At 56.1% G+C, this 18,377-nt stretch overlaps 1 protein-coding gene across 1 annotated transcript in view; it reads left to right on the forward strand.

Annotated features, from left to right (window-relative positions):
- Window positions 1-16,601, forward strand: part of LOC109291452 — a 32,500-nt gene extending 15,899 nt beyond the window's left edge. The window contains exon 5 of the mRNA XM_019508502.1: window positions 12,913-16,601. Coding sequence (XP_019364047.1) covers window positions 12,913-13,131 — 219 coding nt within the window. The 3' untranslated portion in view covers window positions 13,132-16,601. The remainder of the gene's footprint in view (window positions 1-12,912) is intronic.
- Window positions 16,602-18,377: the final 1,776 nt, after the last annotated feature.

Raw genomic sequence — 18,377 nt, forward strand, 5'->3', positions numbered from 1 at the left:
AAAGCAACCATCCGCCTCCTCCCTGCCTGCTCCGCTGCAAGCCCTGTTCTTCCTGCTCCTCCCAGTCCTGGCCAGTGCAGCCGCGGAGCATAACCCTCCTCCCCGAGACCCTGCAGTCCCAAGGGGAAGTCCTCCAGCCAGCCCTGCCCATCAGCCCTGGGTGTGATCCCAGCCTCCATTGCCCGCTTTCCGCCCCACATCCCTGGGGCTCGCTGCTGTCTGTCAGGCAGCCGGGCTGTTGAGCGGGTGAATGTCAGGGGGAGTTCCCTGCCAGGCAGTGCCAGCCGTGCCAGCTCTGCCAAGGGCTTTGGGGTGCACAGATAACACCGGCTGGCTGTGTTATCATGGAAGGGACGGGCGTGCGTCATGCTGCACTTCAGGAAGGAGCTGGCTCTGGCTTTCCCATCTCGCCTAGGGACCCGCCGAGGTGGCCTCCTGCCCATCCCACTACCAGCCTTGCAGACACTTCCCGTAACCAAGCCGTGACCAGGTCTGCCAGGCTCCTGCAGCCGTGCTGCCAGCACCTCCACCTGGGGTAGGCAGAGGTGGGTGGGCTGAGCGGGGCACAGAGAAGCACTCAAAGCAGCTGCTTGCTCAAGCATAGACTTGCCGATAGCCCAGGCTTCCTCTGGGGAGGAGGGCACCGCAGACATGTGGTGCTGGCGCTCTGTCTGCCGGAGGGCGGCGGGGAAGGCATTGCAAGGGAGACAGGCTTGACTTTTGGGGGGTCAGGAAAGGGCTTCCGATGCCGCAACTCAGTTGTACGAGGTCTCGTCCTTTGGGGGTAACACAATTTGTGCATTAAAGCCTCTGCTGGGGAAGGCAATTTCAGAGAGCCAGGACGAGCTCAGAAGTGATTAGTGAGGAGAAGAGCGAGGGGGCCAGGCAAGAGAGAGGTACCGGCAGACGAGAGGGAGGGCAGGAGAGCGGCTGGCAGAGAGAGGGGATGGAGGTGGCAGAGAGCAACCTGGCCTCACCCACAGCTACCGGGGATCTCTAGCACCTCATCTTATTTCCCAGACCCCCTCTCTGGGCAGGAGGAGCTGTGCCCCCCCAGGCAGGCCATCACCCTCCTTGTGCTTGGAGCTGCACAGGCTCCACTCCTGGCTCAGGACCTGGGGGCCTCCTCTCTTCTTGGGGTGTTTGGCATTTGGCTCTTGACAGCACCCCCTCGATTCAGCCCACATTGCATAGAGGTTATTCCCAAGCCAAGGTGCCTGGGGCTGCCCCAGCTCTGGGCTACAGCCCCAACACGGGGTCCTTCTCCCAGCTTCCCCAACAGTCAGTGGAGCCGGTGGGAACAGTGTGGGAACAAAGTTGTGTGCATGTGTGCGTGTGTGCAATGTGTGTATGCGTGCAATGTGTGCTAGTGAGGGGTGGACGGAGGGGAATAAGCATAGCAGCAGAGGTGTGATGGGTGGGACGGGAAGGCTTCATGGCTCGGACAGTGAGGCAATGCCTGCCAACTTGCAGGGCAGTTACTGGGGTGCTGGAGCCAGTGATTTATGCAGCATACTGGCTGGCGCCAACATTAGGACTTGTATACAAGCCCCACTATTGATTTTGTAATAAATTTCTGCTCCTAAAAAGCAGCAGCGTGTGGGAGCAAGCCAGGGGCTGGCAGAGTGCTGCAGCACAGCCCTTCCCAGGGTCTTGGCTGGGCTAGGCAGGGGCAAGGTGGGCATGGGCCCCCCATGGCTTGGTTTGCTTCTCTGCAGGGCTGGAGAGGTGACCCAGTGCAGAGCTGGATCTACACTGTGGAGCAGGGGTCTGGCTGCTGGGTGGGGCGCTAGCATCACCCAGCTCCAAACCAAAGCTGTTCAGTGCCATCATCTTGATATCTTTCCATTCCTGCATGTCTTGGCCTGGGCCAAGGCAGGATGCAGCAGTGCCAGAGCAGGGCTCCTCCCTGGTGGCTCTGGCCTGGGTTTCAGCAGAGACCATCAACCTGGGTGCATCATGTTGATGGGGCTCTGCTGCCCCAGATCTGGAGCCAGCACATCCAGGGCTCCCCTGGACCTCCATGTACCGTGTACGTGTGCCACATCACCTCTGATCTCCTGCCCGTGGAGGAGTGTGAGCACTGCCAGGGAAGGATATAGGAATGGAGTGATGAACTTGATCAAACCCCAACCCTTCGTCTCACCACCCAGTGTGGCCTCCTTCCACCCAGCAGCTGCCACCCGCAGCCCCTGGGTTCTGCCTGACGTCTTTGACTCTTTTGGCTAAACACACACCTCCAACCTGCAATGGGGAGACAGACTCTGCCAACTATGGTGTTTGACCCCTGTACCCACTGGTGTTTGACCCCCTGTACACACAAGCTACATGCTCCCCTGCATGGGGCACTTTCATAAGCTCTGTAAGTCATGACAGTGCACACACATGTGCAAGCACACACACACGCCCTATACAATACAGTTCAACACACAGGGCAAGAGCCCCCAGACCATACACCCTTCCAGCAATGCACATGCATGCGCCATCATGCCACGGGATGGAGGGGCCCTGCTCCCCATAGACCAGCAAGGGAGACCCCCACCAAGTGCAGTGCGACAGAGCAGTTCCTCAATCAATCCCCCCTTCTGACTACAGGCATTAGCACAGCTCATTGCAGAGCCATGCAGCTCTGAAAATTGCCTTGCCACAGCTGGTAAATGGTTGAGAAGAGTTCAGGAAAAGAGGGGGGATGATTTCCAAATTAAATGCCTTCTGCATAAGATCCAGGTGCGGCGATGGATCAGGAAAGGGGCGGGCAGTGAGAAAGTAATCTGGAAGAGCCAGCTGGTCCTTGCCACTTCCAAGACCAAGCCCATATGAGGATGCTAAGATGCTCCCTTAGTGAGCAAGGGGCTGGGAGCCAGGACACCCCGGTCCTGTTCCTAGATCTGTCTCTTCTTGAGTAACAGCAAACAAATCTCCACCTTTCTGTATGCCTTTCTTTCCCCCTTCCATAAAATGGGGTCTGTAAAACTGAGCAGTCTCCCAGGGAGCTTAATTCATTAATGATGGTGAGCAATGTTGAGATACTTGGGTGGAAGCTAGCTATCAGAGACGAGGGGTGCATCCCTCCCTCCGTGCCGTTCTTGGATACAAGCCCTCCGAAAATGCTGCTAGAGGGGCTACCCTTCAAGATGCTGTCATCAGAGCATGGGGCTTTTAGCATCTATTAAACATTATTTACAAAGCTCGAATCAGACAGGATTAGAAATATGGAACAGAAAGAAAAAGAGCTCGTGGGTTACAGTCAACCTCGCCGCAAAGGGAGAAGCGCGGCGCACTGTGATTTGCTCGTGCTATTAGGGAGATTTGCGAGGGAGCAAAATAAATATAAGCTGAAGGGAATTTAAAAGCCCCCGTTCGCAGAAACACACTCATTCCTCCAAACTCCCAAGCAATTTGGAGCTCGCCTTAGTGACGCGCCAGAGACAATATCCATTACCTGAGCATTAGCCGGGCGAGGTGCTTGGCAAACATCTCGGAGTGGCATTCCTCCCTCCGGAGAGTCGGCAGTCTAGCAAGTCCCAGAGCATCATGGGCAGCGTAGGGGGAAGGAAGGACCTCGCTCTCGTCGTGGTAAGGCGCGGGCTCCCTCTCGGAGTACAGGATGCGATGCCCCCTGCCCCAAGCGTGTCAGGCATGCGGTGCCGGCCCTTGCCATGGGGGAAGCACAAGGCCTCCAACCATCCCGGTGCAGCACCCGCTTCTCCTGGGCTGGAGCGAAGCCTCTGGGTCCCCTCCGCTCCTGGAGGGATGCAGGGACGTTCGTTTTCAGACCTGATTGTGGGGTGTAGGGACACAGCCCTAGCAGACCTTGGGGAGGGGGGTGTTGCTGGGTGGGGGAGGGGGGGTTTCCACTGAGACTCATTTGAGCCCTAAATGGCTGGGCTGGATAACAAGGGAGGGAAAATGCTGCTTGATCCTCCCTTGGATTTGGGGTTTTTGTTTGACTGACTGTTCCTTCCCCCGTTTCTTTTTATCTTTTCTCCCCCATTCACTCCCCCCCATTCCATTAACATCCCCCATCTTCCCACCCCTCTGGGCATGACCCCCCGTACACCCCCGCGCACCCCGGCATCTCCGGCTCCTCGTCTCCCCCCATCCCTCCCGTGTGTGTCCACGCCTCGCCGCTGCCCGACCTCCAGAACTCTGGCACCAAGGACTGTGACGTCCACTATGCAGAGCTGGACACGGCCGCTCTGGCCTCGTCGCCCAGCCCCCGGAGCTCCATCCGTGCTGGCGGAGACCCAGTCGAGTATGCAACTATCCAGCCTCACTTACGCTAGCGCATGCCACTCTAGGCCTTTCCCCTCCGATCCTGGCCTCAAGGTACACAACTGCCCCCTGCCCGCCTGCGGACGTCTGCGCTCCCCCTGCCCTGTGCAATGGCTCCCTCTTACCCCCACCCGGTGTTGCATGCTCCCCGCCGCGGCTGCTCCCTGGCGTGGCCTGCACGCAGCTTGCAAGCAGCATGGCGCACCCCCTTTTGCTTTGGGTCCTGCGCAGAGGTGAGCTGGGGGGTTATATCTGTCGGTGGGTGGGTGGGTGGTTTGGCTGGCGGGGCGGGCAGGCTGCGGCCAGGGTGCCTCTCGGCGCGATGCTGAGCTGTGTGACAGAGGAGGCCGGGTGTCCCCAGAGACACCCGGGAGAGTTTCCCCAGGGCTTCCCCCGCCTGGGAGCAACTCCCTAGGGTTACAGAGAGCTCTGAGGGAAGGCAGGTGAGGAGAGCAGGATGGGGGGACTGGAGGGAGGAAGGAGTGAGAAAGCAATGGGGAGGTGGGGGGCTGGGGTCAGCGCCCTAGGCATGCTCATGATGGCCCGGGACCCTGAAGGCAGGAGGTGGCATAGATGAGGGGCAGCACGGTGCGAGGTGGGAAGTGAAAGGCGGGTTGGACACCGGCCAGTGAGATGCCCCTGCCTGCCACAGGGTCTGGGGGGGTGCGGGTGGTCACGGCAGGGCACGGGCTCTGCTGGGGTTTGAAAGAGCCGCGTGCTGTCCGCACGCAATGGCCCGTTCTTGGCCCTCCTTCCCCCCCACAGCTGCCCTGCCGCGGGAGGGGACCCCGTGGCCCTGGGCACCACGTGGGTGTGCGGGTGCACATGTATGCACACATCTCTGTCTGCTGTAAGAGGAGACACCTCCACCCCTCCCCCTGACCTCCCCCAAGCATGCGAGTGTTATCACTAACCCTTGGCCCCGCTCTGCGTGGGTGTTTATCCCATCCCATAGCAGGGCTCTGCAGCTCCTCAATCACCCGTGTGAGATGCTGCAGCCCTCGCCTGCCCTGCCCCTTTGTCCACTGGTTTCAGAGCCGCTTTCTCTGCCCTGGTGTTTGTCTAACCACTTTCTCCCTCCTGGTCTGTGTGTTGTATCCTCCCCTCGCCCACAGCCTCCAGTGACTGGGGGCAGGCAGCTGCGTGGGCCTGTTGTCTGGGGAGAGTGCCCCGTTCCCCATAGACTGGTCCCGGCCAGAGCCCTAGATCCAAAGCAGCTCTGGGAGCCAGGGGCGTTAAAAGCTGGTGCCCGGTTCAGGAGCGATAGTTATGTCTAATCTCCTATGATGTCATAGGAAGTTCTTCCCTCCGCCAACCAAATGGAAGAAGCTCCTATAGCATCACTCAAGCATCTTCCACATTCCCCTCTCCTTCATTCCCACCCGTGTTGGCCCATCTCTCTAGGCATCAGGAAATGCTGGAGACCAACCAGACTTGTCTGGGTGCTCCCGGTGGGGTAGGGGAGGAAGCAGCTTGAGGGGCTGAGTCCAGGGAACCAGGACCTTCATCGGGGAAGGTCGCCGGGCAGTTTGGTACGGACCCGAGTGGTTGCTGTGTAGGGTGGGCACAGCCAGTCTGGCTGCACGGGGATTGGAGCCATAGGAAGAGCTGGGAAACTGCTGATAAGTTTGCTAATTGGGTCCGTGCAACAATGAGCTGTGATGCATGTGGTTAGTTCAGGGCTCTGTATGGCACAGATAACCCTTTGATGTGCAAATCTTGTGAGTGGCGGGCAGGAGACAGGGAGCAGAGACATGCAGGGAAGAGGGACAGAGGGCTGGGGCTAGCCATGGGCAGCCAGCAGCAGGGGCCTGGGAGAGGAGCCGCACTGAAAACCACTACAGACAAGTCCCAGTTAAGCTTGTTGCAGCCATAGGTTGTCACTGGGCAGGGGACACCTGAGGTCCTGGAAATGCCCAGTGCATTCCCACCACCATCCTCAGGACCCTGGCACAGAGGCCCTGTGGCAGCTCTCTCCATGGGAGGCAGGGAGCCCAGCCTAAAGATGCTGCTGAGCCCAGAAGAGACGTGCCTCTAGCAAGGTCTACTTGCCCCAGCCCCAGGGGAAGACTCCTCCATGCCCAAAGCAGCTGTTACCCCTGCTTGAGCCAGCACAGGAAGCCAATCCACCCCCTGCCCTCCTGTCTGAGCTCCCCCACCACCATCCTTAGCCAAGCAGGCAGGTGTCAGGACTCTCCGTGCTGCTGCACCTGCAGCTGGATCCCAGCTGACCATGTAGGGCCCCTCCATCAGAGGAGCCATCCTACCTGTGCGTCTCTACCCTGGTGGGCATCTCAGTGCCATTCAAATGGACCCCCGGGAGGGCTGTGGGTCCCCAGGATGCCGGCCCCCGGGAGGAGACAGGGACAGAGGACTGGGAGCTTCTGAGAGGGAGGGCACGGCTGCAGGGATGAGGGCCACAGGCCACGGGTGAAGGAAGGTGCGGAGTCTCAAGGAGACATAAAACCGTCCGGGGGTGTCAATCCCAACGGCAAAGCCCTGGTCACTGTGGAGGGGCGGCACTGCAGGCTCAGGACTATGCAGAGACCTGGGCTGGGAAGGGGCAGGGGTGAGGGGAGCGGGGTGAGCAGCAGCCTGCGGGCCGTGGCTTTGCAGCGTGGCTGGGAGACCTGGATCTGGCCCAGGTGCCTTGCCCACACGTCAGCAGGGACAGGAGAGCGGTGGCTGGGGCAGCCTGCCTGCACTGTGGACCCCGTGGTTTCCCTGCCCTGGAAGGTGCCCTGTAGCCACCCTGCTGTAACACGGCCAGCCCCGGGCCGGGGCGTCTGCGGCTGGCCAGCTCGGTGCGGCGCGGTAACCTGTCTCTCTTGCGGTGTCTCGCCTGCCCCCGTGCCCAGAATGAGGATCAAGGTCTTCATAGACGTAACGAGCCAGAGTGGACAGTAAGTCGGGGCCTTTGCTTTTCTCCTCCTCTCCCTTGTGTGTCAGCTGGGCTGGTGGCGGGGAAGGGATGAGCATCAGTCCTGGAGGCTGAGCCTCTCTGCCAGCCCCCCATGCACCAACCCTGCCCTGTCTGGGGCAGAGAGGGGTCTGGCCTCCCCATTCGAGGTCCACGCAGGCCTCAGCTTCCCTGCCCAGATGGAGAGCTAGGGGGTCTGGTGGGTGCCAGCTGCAGTGATTGGGTGCCACCCCCACGCTGAGCTGATGCAGGCCACCAAACAGCCCTCGTCACCGAGCCGGGGTGTAATGGCATCCTGGAGCTGGGTGGCTCTCAGCCCTGTTCGGGTCCATGCAGCGGGTCTGACTGTATCCCTCCCTGCAACTCTCCGAGCCGTGCTGGGCCGGGGTCTCGTGGCTGCGTCCAGGCGGTGGGGAGCGCGTGGACACACCTGATCTAGACGCACCAGGCGCAAGCAGAAGCCACGGAGTACACGGCATCCCAACCCAGGGCGCTACCCCCTCAAGGTGCCGCCACTTCTTGGACACTGCAGGTCTATCAGAGCCAGCAGGGCAGACCGACAGGCAGCATAGCTGTAGGGAGCAATCCAGCAGGTGACATTTCCCTCATTTGGGACCTTTGCCCCACAGGTGAGACGAGCCATCCCCCTTCCCTCGGTCCAGACCTAGGTCCCCAAACCTCCCCCTCTAAGGATCAGCTACTTCTGGGGGTTGACCGGCCCCTGCAGTGAGTCCGCTAGCTGACAAGCCTCTACTGCTAGCAATGACTGGAGTTGCCTCTCATTGTTGGATGCTGCGTTGCTCTAGTTCCTGGGTTCAAATTGCACCAACACACTTTAGCAAAAGAGGTGGAGCAGTAATGGGCCTGAATGCTAGTCCCCCTCCAGGGACAGAGGAGCTGGCTCTAACAGGGGAAGCAGGCAACACACTAGCAAAACACATATGTTGGGTCTTCCTCCCAGTGCCTTGTCCACTGGAAGATAATAGCTTACTAGTGCTGCTCACTATTGGGCTCCTCTGTGAACTCAGTGGTATTGGAGAGCACTGAATAGCTGAGTCGGGTATGGCAGGAGATAGTTAAATGGCCCTCACTGACAGGGTTTGGGGTAAGACCCCATGGGACAAAGCAGCCTAACCAAATCTCCAGGTATTTCATCGTTCCTGGTTCTGAATGTCATGTAAATGAAGCAGATGAAATGCCGAGACTTTGACAGAGCGTTTCACTGCTTTCCCTCCATCACCCCAGCCAGAGCCTGGGGGTGTTCAGAGAAGGGTCAATGCATCAGATATTAGCAGGTTGTAAGGAAGTACAGCTCACAGCATTCATAACTGTGCTTAAGGGCACACTTTCAGGTGCAAAAGCAGCTCCAATGTGCAGGAGAAGTGGGAAGAGAGAGGGCAAGGTGGAAAATGTGCACTCTGAAATGCTATCGGGCAGATCCCCCTTTCCAAACAACGCACAGAGCTGTTTGCAATGGACAGGTCTTTGATAACCTGCTTAATCTTCTGCATTACAATAACATTAGGAGGGGGAAATAGATAATGAAGTGTTATATAGAGCTGCTTCAGAGGGGAGAGACGTGGGGAGTGGGGAAGAAGGATGTGCCAGTACCATTTAATTAGCTCATTAGCTAGAATTTAATTTCAAACTTGGTTAGAGGGAAACTCAGCTCCGGAAAAGTCACTCTGGGAGCAGGGAGAGCATCCGAGGGCACCAGCTCTTAGATACATGAATCAACACAGGGCTGAATCTCACTTGCAGTCCCTACAGCTCCTTTGGCGTTTCAGCAGGGGAGCCTGGAGCCCTCTGCTTTGCGCCCGGGGGTCACTCAGGCCCACTTCTCAGGGCTTAGCACAGCAGACCCTTCTGGGCTGAGAGGGGTCATCTGCTTCCCTGGACAACTCAAGGTGTTCTCATAGGCTACATGAGGTCTCAGGGCCCATGCTCCAGCCTCATTGTGATGCCCTTACGCTAGCTAATCACCAATTCCTGCAGCCCTGGCGCTGGTTGCTCAGTATGATCTAGGGTGCCTAACTTACCCCCTCTTTTTCCCTGCCCCAGCTTAGCAGCATTTCAGGGCACATTCCCTCTAGCTCCCTCTGGTCCTTTTAACTCCAGGCTTCTCCTATTCCTGGCCTACACTAGCCCAACTCCTCACACCGCCCTGCCTTAACCATTTCCAAAAGCCGATGCCTGCCCCACGCTAGGTTTGCTCCGCACCACCTCTCTCCATGGCAATGGACCCCTTTGTGCAGCCAGCTACAACATACCTATTTACCCCCAGCCCTGTGCTCTGCCCCTTGCTGCCTGTGATGCAGAAGTGACAATACCCTACAAGCATTGCTAGAGCAATGTGTGACTGCATGCACCTGCCTATGTCCTACTCATCTTTCTACAGACACACCCTAGTCTGAGTAGGCTGCATCTAGGAAAATGCACAAAACCCTTACCTCTTTAATTCAGGATAAAGGTCCAAACCCCTATCAGGTGTTGCCTCCCAAATATATGAGCTCAGCTGCCAGGCAGGGGAGGAAGTGGCTTCCAGGTGAGCTTGATCAAGAAAATGAGCTGGGCTATAAAGAGGGAGGAGAGTGTAGCTACTTCTCTATATGGTGGGGTTGTTTTTAGGGAGGTTGCTGTGTTTGGGTCAGGGGCTTAGGCAGGGAGAGGGAGTGTGCATGATCTGGGCAGGCTGTGGGTGTATTTTGCTGGTCAGCTCTGTGTTGTCCTTGTCCAGCCACACTTGCTATTTCCTGTGCATGCCTTCCTGCAAGCTGTGTGATGGCACCTATATCTGCAGACCTTTCCCTGGCTCAAATGACTTTGCTTTTGTGCTAGCAGATGGCGGCGTGACCCTGAGCCTGGAGTCTGAGTGCTCTCTTGTGCTCTGAACACTTAAGCTTTGGCTTCTCCCAGGTCTCTATTTATTCTAACACAGCCAGGGGGGAAAAAAAGCACTAGACTAGCTGTGCAGCAGCCCCAGCTGATGTAGGGGGGACAAGGCATGTGTCTATGATCAGGGGGCTTTGTGCAGCAGACTTTAATGAGGCTGTAGTAGCTAGGAGGATGCTAGCAAGCCCTTCACTACTGCTTTAAGTGGCTCAGACAATACACTTGCAGCCCTCCCTGCGGCCCCACTCTAGACGCTGTTTTCCCAAGGTTCGGCACAATTCGCCTCCCATATTTCCTGGAGCCAGGCTGCCCTATAACAGCTGATCCCTCCTGCCTCTCCTCTTCCCCCTACTGCTGTTCTGAGGACACTCGGTTCTCTGGCTTGCTACCCATCTCTCTCCTGAGCTCTTCTTTGCGGAGCCGTCAATAAATCATTAGTGGCATTTTGTTTTTGACATAACTTTCCCAAGCGTTGCGCTGGAATATCTACCCAGGCCCTGGCGGCACGTGGCTCCAAGCAGCTTGTTCTGTTCCTTCAGGCTTTTTCTCCCAAGAAACAGACTCCCTGAGGCTGGCGTCAGCTGGAGGCACTGTGGGGATTATAAGAGAGGGCTTCAAAGGAAAAAAACACTCCTTCGATCCATCCAAAATGGGCTTTAAGCCCCTGTTGCAGAGTGGACATGCTGCCTTTAGGCTGTCCAGACCTACAGCTCCTCCTGGCTCCCCAGGCAAGCTGAGGACAGCACGTGACAGCTCCAGATGTTTGCAAACCCACAGGGCTGCATTTTGCAGGCAGGCCTGTGCTGCTGTCTTGACACCCCGATCTCCACCCCTCTGCACACCAGGATGTACAAAAGGCCTGAAAACAACTTGCCAAAGCTGGAGACCACATTTGTCTCCTTTCTCCTCCTCCCTCTCTCTGCTCCTCTTCTGTTCCCATTACACAGCCCAGATTTCTCCTGCATGCGAATGGTTCATTGTGTGCTGGCACAGATAAGTGCATCCATTTTGGGATGGCTTTAAAAGCACACTGAGAAGGAGGCTCTGTTTCTAGCAGCCTTTGTAGTATCCGAGTCACGCAGGGAACAGCCCCCAGCTGATAAATTTCTATTACAGCCCAAGCCCTGGTTATCCCATTACAATGGGGAACAATCAAGCTGGGTAAATGGGGCCCCACACCCCCGAGGGATTGTACCGTCCCACACAGATAGAAATATTTACCCTGCCGCTCTTATGCGGTGGGATCACCTAGGGGTCTCGATCGCAGCACTGTTGCACTGGGTTTTGTAACACGTCTGTGATGAAGACATGGTTCCTGCCCCAAACGTTTCTCAACTGAAGAGGCCCGGGTTTTGGAATAACAGAGATGCGGATGGGTTGAGGCACGAGCGTGTTATGCTTTGCGCAATACACTCGTGTGCTTCAGAGGGAAGGCAAGAGGGCGTGACACTCCCAAGCCCACACACAAACTCCCTTTAGAGGCTTGCAGCCAGTCAGCCAAGAACTCCCTCCCCAGCAAAAGCCAGACCCACGGAGCTGGTGCATGGCTGGAAGATGAAAGCAGCAAGATCTGTGTCGCCCAGCTGTAATGGCAAGGTGCAGCTTTAACGCCAGTCACATCCGCTTACATGGGAGGCAAAAGCTTGTGAAGCAAGAGGGGCTGGGAAACATGCATGGGTGAGGCAGTGGGGCCTGAAATAAGGCTCGTGTCCCTACTAGATGCTTCACTAAGACCAGCTCAGAGGGCTTCAAAGCACTAGACGGGGCAAGAAAGCCAAAGACCCCTTCCACCAAGGCTTGGGAGGGAGAGGACTTTGTATTCTGCTAACTGCAAGCACCACACACCCCCTTCCCTGGAGCAAAAGGGCATGAGAGAGCCCTGAAAGCTGTCAAGCTTCCCATTGGGTTTTGGATAAACCTTGGCAGGAATGACCTCTGTGATTTCACGCTGAAACAAATGCACTTTGATTATTACTTGTTGTTCCAGCTGTGCATAATAACCCCACACCCCAGCACCTTGGCATTTGAGGGCTTTGCTTTTCATTCGGGGCTTGCAAAAAAACCCAACAAAACGAAACCAAAACAAAACCCTGAATCTGATAGCACCAGGCGGCAAAGAAATGATGCATTATTTTTCCCTCCATTTTATGGAGGGCAGATGGATTGGTTTTTCCCTTCCAGATGACCTAACATCAAAGCAAACGCCACAGACTCAGGAACTCAGCTCTCTAGAGACTGGCCTCAATAAGGGACCACATTAGCTTAGTGCAGGTGACCAGGCTGGGTGCCGTCAGTGGGATTGCTCAGGTGCATAAAAGTAAGTGCCTGGACAACAATCCAGTCTGCCATCAAAGCCTGGCCGTACAAATACTGTCTTCACACAGCACATGAATTGTCAGACTGGACCAAACTCAACGCCCATCCAGCCTGGTCCTCTGCCTGCAGCAACAGCCAGCCCAGAAGGGTTAGCTAAAACCCAGCATCTGGACAGATGAGGCATGACCTGTCTGTCCCCAGTGTTGAGGCCCTCTGTTATCTCCTTATAGTAAGATTGCATTGAGCTGCTGCAGGACTGGGGGCAAACTAGTCTTGAGTCCACATTTGCACACAGTAAAGGGGCGTTTTGGGAAGCTGAGGTGGAAATTGTTCAACCACAGAATGGCCCCAGATGCCATGTGAAATAAAAGTAGAGTTGTAAGAGAGTGCTTTGCTTTTCCCTGCACCTCTCTGCCCTTCCAGGGCACCTCCCAGGGCGTTGGGCAGCTGTGCGTGTTGCACGGTTCGTCTCCGGGATCTTGCTCACTGACTCTTGCTCTCCGTTTCAGACCTTTGGAAAGTGTCACTCAGCAGTACCGGATGCGCGTGATCGCTTGACCTGCTGTTACTCACGTCAAGAGCAGCCTTTGGAGAAGATCTCCCCTGTCTATAACCCCTTGTCCTACCTCCCAGAAGACCTTTATCCTTACCATGCCGATGTCTCCATCTGCTGCCCGCCCCCTGGTTCCCGGGCACCGCACATCTGTCCTAAGGAACAGTATGTTTAAAGCCACTTCTCTACACGCTCGAGCAAAAGCAAAGCAGCCAACGTTTCACGTCTCCTGCTCTCTCCCACGTCCACCGAGGCATTCTGGGTTTTTTTCTTCCCAGCCACTGAAAACTTTGACTGCTACTCCCACTTCTCATTTTGGTGCAACTCTAAGTGACATGATTAGATTACGTATCCGCCTGGCTCTTAGCGCTCCAAGGGAACGTCCTGCCTTGGTCCCTGTCTCCCTGGCTTTTTCTTTGCATCTTTGCCCCCCACATCCCTCCCTAATTTTGGCCCTATCACCAAACCGTAGCAAGCTGGCTATGCACATGCATGCGTGGGTGCACCGTTGGCCCTTGCTGGGTGGAACGGGCCCGACCTGCTGAAGTGTCTGTTGGTTCCCTTGTGTCATTTTTTTCTACTATCTGTGCAAGAGCAGCTCAGAAGAGGGTTCCTTCAGAAGCCTTTGCTCCGCTGGTCCGAAAAAACCAGTGCAACTCGACTCCCTTACCAAACCGTCTTGATGCTACAACGGCATTCCCCAGCCAGTGTCCGTGTCTCGGGCCAGAACTCTGTCCTTTGCAAAGGCCGTTGTGGGGGAGCCCTGTTTCTGAGAGAAAAAGGCAAAGATTTCCAAATGGAGCCCAACGATGGGAAGTTTGTAGTGGGATATGCAAAAGCAGAGCAGAAGGGATGTATTCTTCTCCACTCCCGACCTCTCGGCTTTGACAATCTGGAGGGAAAAAGGGTGGAACGTGGAGGAACAAAGACGATGACGCATTCAGGGCAAAATCTTCCTTGAACTTTCTTTCGTGCAACTGGAAACCAAAAGACAAGAAAAAAAAAAATTGAAATAATTCCCTAATTAGAAAGAAAAATAAACAGGCCATAATTTTCCCTTCCAGAGCCTAAAGCTCCCCTGCAGATCTCCCCGATGCAGCTGTTGATTGGGATGTTAAAGTGAACTCAGGCAGAATATGGAAAACAAATCATGATTTCAGGTAATCTTCTTGCTCTTAATGAAGGATAAAAGCCAACGGAGGACCTGGCCTTTTAACTTGGTTTTTAAGTCATCTTAGTTTTGGACCGTGGCATTTTTTTGATATGTGGAGTGTGTGCGTGTGTGTGTATCGGAGTGCATCCATTCCTGCAGCCACCAAGTGTTCTAGATAAGGGGATTCATCTCCACGTTGCTTCCTTGCTCACATGTATTAGAAACCCATATAAAAGAAGAAGAGGAACAGGATGCCTTGCGAATGGTTGGTGTCATGGATGATGCTCTCACCAGGTTCAGCCCGGGAGAGGCAAGGACCAGGCAGCTCTGTGTAAGAGGTGATGTGGCTTTGGTGAATGGACTCAGTTTCCTTTCTTTTGATCGGGGTCTTTTTCCATCCTGCAGATATGCAACTTGGCACTGCCGATTCACAAGGGCCTCTGCATGTGGGGGCCCCAATCATGACGCTGGCGGCTCCTGTATGCCAAGCCAGCGCCCCACGCTGCTTGTACAGATGCATGGGAACCCACCATGCAGCATTAAAGATGCCTCTGGGCGGGGAGAACGGCACCTGCCCGCTGGGCTGGACTGCGTCACTGGCGATATGTCTATCGGGGTCTCAGAAGCAAGCTTGTCCTTCGTGCTTTCTTTGCTCTCGGCCCCAGAGGTGTGTCCCCAGGCTGGCCCTGCTGCCCCTCACTTGCACAAAAGCACAGCTGTGTTCACACTACCTCGTACACTTCCTGCGAGCTAAACACGCGGAGAAAGGGGAAAAGGTTTATACTTCGTCTGGCAACAAAAGTGCCGCGGGGAACAAGGCTCCCCCACGGCTCTTGCTCGGAGGCCCGGCCAAAACCCAGCCCCTCCCCATGTTCCTGGGGTGGGGGCCGCGTCCCAGTTTGGGGGAACAACCTGGCCACCCTGGTGATGACGTCTCTACAGTGGGAAAGGGATGTCTCTACAGAAGCTGCGTCTGTTGGACCCAATGGCTCTGCTGCTGCATTAGCCAGGCCCCCGGCTGTAGGGCATGGAGGGGGGCAGGGGCAGACCATGGCACCGACTCAGCGATGAAACTGCCCCTTTGTCAGCAGGTGCAGGGAGTCCCCTGATTATAACCCAGGCCTTCGAGCATGAAACATGAGCAATGAAAAGCCATCCTCCCGTCCTGGCTGTTTTGGGCCAGCCTGGCCCCATGGGGGATCTCATTGCCTCTCTTGACCTCCTCTGCCCAGAAAATGGGGCCATCGGTCTCCTACCCGCAAGAGCTCAAGTGCCACATATCTTCCTCTCCACGTGCCATGCATTAACGTATAGCGGCCAGAAAGCCGGGCACTGGGTTCGCTCCCAACCAAAGCCACTGCCATTGCAGTTCAGTTCCTTGCCACCCGCCCTGGCACGGGGACTGCTCTACCAATTGGCCTTTAGCGAAGGTGAGGAGGGGCCACAAAACCTCTGGGGGCATTTGCACCCTGGAGTCCTAGGCATTGCTACATGGCTGATCCTTGAGGACCCTCAAGGCTGGGGGCCTGAGCCATTTTCCTGCCTGCTTCCTGAGGCATCTCCAGGCCCACAGGAATCGCAGCGGGTCTGACGGGAGCTGGCTTCTACCTCCAGACAGGCCAGCGAGGGGCAAAGCACAAGCAGCACGATCGTGCATAAGGATCGTGTCAGACCGACTGGAAGGAGGGGCAGAGGGCACGGGCGAGATCTCCTGCAGTCCTTGGGGGAGGACACGCAGAGAAATGACCGTACTGCCTGGCAGGGCAGAGCATGTCCAGCTGCCTTGAGTGCCTGGAGCGTGAGCTGCCCGGAAGGAGAGCCAGCAAGATCTTTGCTTCTCAGCAAAGCAAGAGAAGAGGGGAGAAGAGTTTCCAAATCCGGCCGCCGGATCCCTCCAGCGCATGTTTTCAGCTCGGGAGTGCCTGGTCTCTCTCTGCCTTTTCTACCTTCATTCCTGCTGACAAACTAGAGGTGGCTTTTTCCGTCTGTACTGCAGGAGAAGGTGTCTTGCTAGTTCCCTGCTCACCCATCGTGCGCGAGAGAGCAGGAGCCTACCCGGTGATGGACAGTGCGCGGGTGGGCTTGGTTTCGCACTGGGGCCATGGCCAGCTCTGATCCGGGCTGCCATTTGGTTCTCAAAGTTTATGGGACTGAATAATACTGTCCCACACTGACCCAAAGCTATTGGTAACACCCCCTGTGCACACATTGCTGGGGAGTCGTGCTGGGTTGCCCACACCCTTGCAGCAAGGTTCACCTCTGACCACACCGGGATGCCGGTCCAGCGCTGGCAGTGCCAACCAGGGGGGTGCCACCCTGCTCCGAGGTAGGCTGCTCTGGACAGGTGCATTTTCTCTGTCTTGCTTCATGTGAGACTCGGTCATTTTCTGGGATGAAATAACTGTCCTCGCTCCAGTTGCGCTGGCGACGACGGCAGAGCGGTGATGAAGGAAAGGCTGACACAGAGCTGAAATAAAAGCAATGGAAGAGTTCAAGCCGCTGCCCACGTGTCTCTTTGCAGTGAAATGCAGATCGGGCATTTGGTCTTTCTCTCGCATGCCCCATGGAGGGACCAGAGCCCGAGCCCAGACAGGGAGGAGGAGGGTGCTGAGGAGGTGCCGCCCCACACCTCCTTTCTGGGGTGCTGCGCTCAATGTTCTCCATCCTTTCTCTGAGCCAGCGGGAGGCATGAATTAGCCAGCAGACCCTGTCCCTTAGTAGTCCAGGTCCGTTTGTGAGCCCCCGAGGGAAGAGGCCGCTGCACCAGGTGAGACAGAGACCTGCAGCACTGCTGGGGACTGTTTTTAGTCGAGCTGAGCTTATAGCAAGGGCCAGACTTGCAGGGGATGCTGGTCTCCCAACGGCATCTCCTGCTAAAGAAATCTGCTCTTCTGGGAAGGAAGGAAGAGGAATGCAGTTGTGTGCAGGGGGAGGTGCAAGGCTTGGGGTATTTTCCCTCTGGTCCCATGCCTGGTTACAACCTCCCTATGGATGGGCTGAACGTGGCTGTCCACAGCTCACGGTGAGCTTCACTGCCAGCCCATAGAGTTACTGCGGAGACCTGGTTTCTTTGCAAAGGGGCAGAGCCACAGACCCATGTGGCTCCTTTTTAGTGCACCCCTTGGGCTGCCGGACCCCAGATGAGTAGCCGTGCTCCCTGGGCACTGCAGCAAGGGCAGGGAGGGGGGAATGGCTCGTGGTGGCCAAGTGCTGGCACCAAGCCCCACTGTGCTGGGCGTTGTGTGAGCACAACAGGCTCATCTCTGAGCATAACATTAGATCAGCCCAGCCATCCCTGGGTTGTGCAGCCCACGCTGCACAGGAGAGCTGAACTCCAGGTGTCCCAACCTTGGTCTGAGCACCCTGGCTGGGCCAGCACATCCAACCCTACCCCTTGCCTGGAGATTGGCCTTGGAGCTAATCCACCTGACAGCTGAGACGGCTGCTTTGTGCATAATCCCCTTGCTGCCCCCTCTCTCTTTCTCTCCTGGGCATCCTCCATCTGCTGCCTCCCTTCAGATCTCCAGAACATGAGCTATCGGGGACAGGGATTATCAGTGCTTTCTTTGTCCAGTACCTGGCATAATAGCATCTTCATCTTTCATCAAAGTCCACAGAACGCTAATGTAATGTAAAGGTTGATAGTAATAGCAGCAGCCTGGCATACTGCAGCTTAAACTTCATCCACAAATTCAGCAGCTATCTGGGGTTTTTCTATGGGACCTCCTCCATCCTAGACCCTCATTTGCTCTTGAGTCAGACTATTCATCCTCTGTCATTGTCCAGGATCTCCCACCACTTCAACTCAGCGGTGGTCTACAAAGCAGAGGCAAGAGCACAATGGCATCGAGATAACGTGATGGGGAGCCAGGCTTTCCTATGCAGGGCCTATGCATTTGCAGTATACTGATGGTGCCCAAATGAGAAGACACAGAAAACCTTTGGGGGGAAGGGAAGACTTGCTGTAAACCCAGCCCCGCTGAATGGAAGGAGGGCGTTGTTGGATTGCGCGCGATCAAACAGATCTGATCGATACCCAATTAGAGACTTTTTTAGCACCAGCCACTAACACCGTGAATGAAAAATCCCCAGGATAGTTTTTAATAGGAAAGCTGGTCTGCACTGGGGTAGGGGCTCCCTTTCAGCATCAAGACCTTTGAAACCATTTTATGCGGGGACGTGCATGGCAAATGGCCTGGAATGAGGCAGGCAGAAAGGAGCCCGGTGCCCCAGGGATGAATAGCCAGAAATCACTGTGATGGGCAGGA

Source organism: Gavialis gangeticus, unplaced genomic scaffold, assembly GCF_001723915.1.
Source record: "Gavialis gangeticus isolate Ggan-Ray unplaced genomic scaffold, GavGan_comp1, whole genome shotgun sequence".
NCBI lineage: Eukaryota > Metazoa > Chordata > Crocodylia > Gavialidae > Gavialis > Gavialis gangeticus.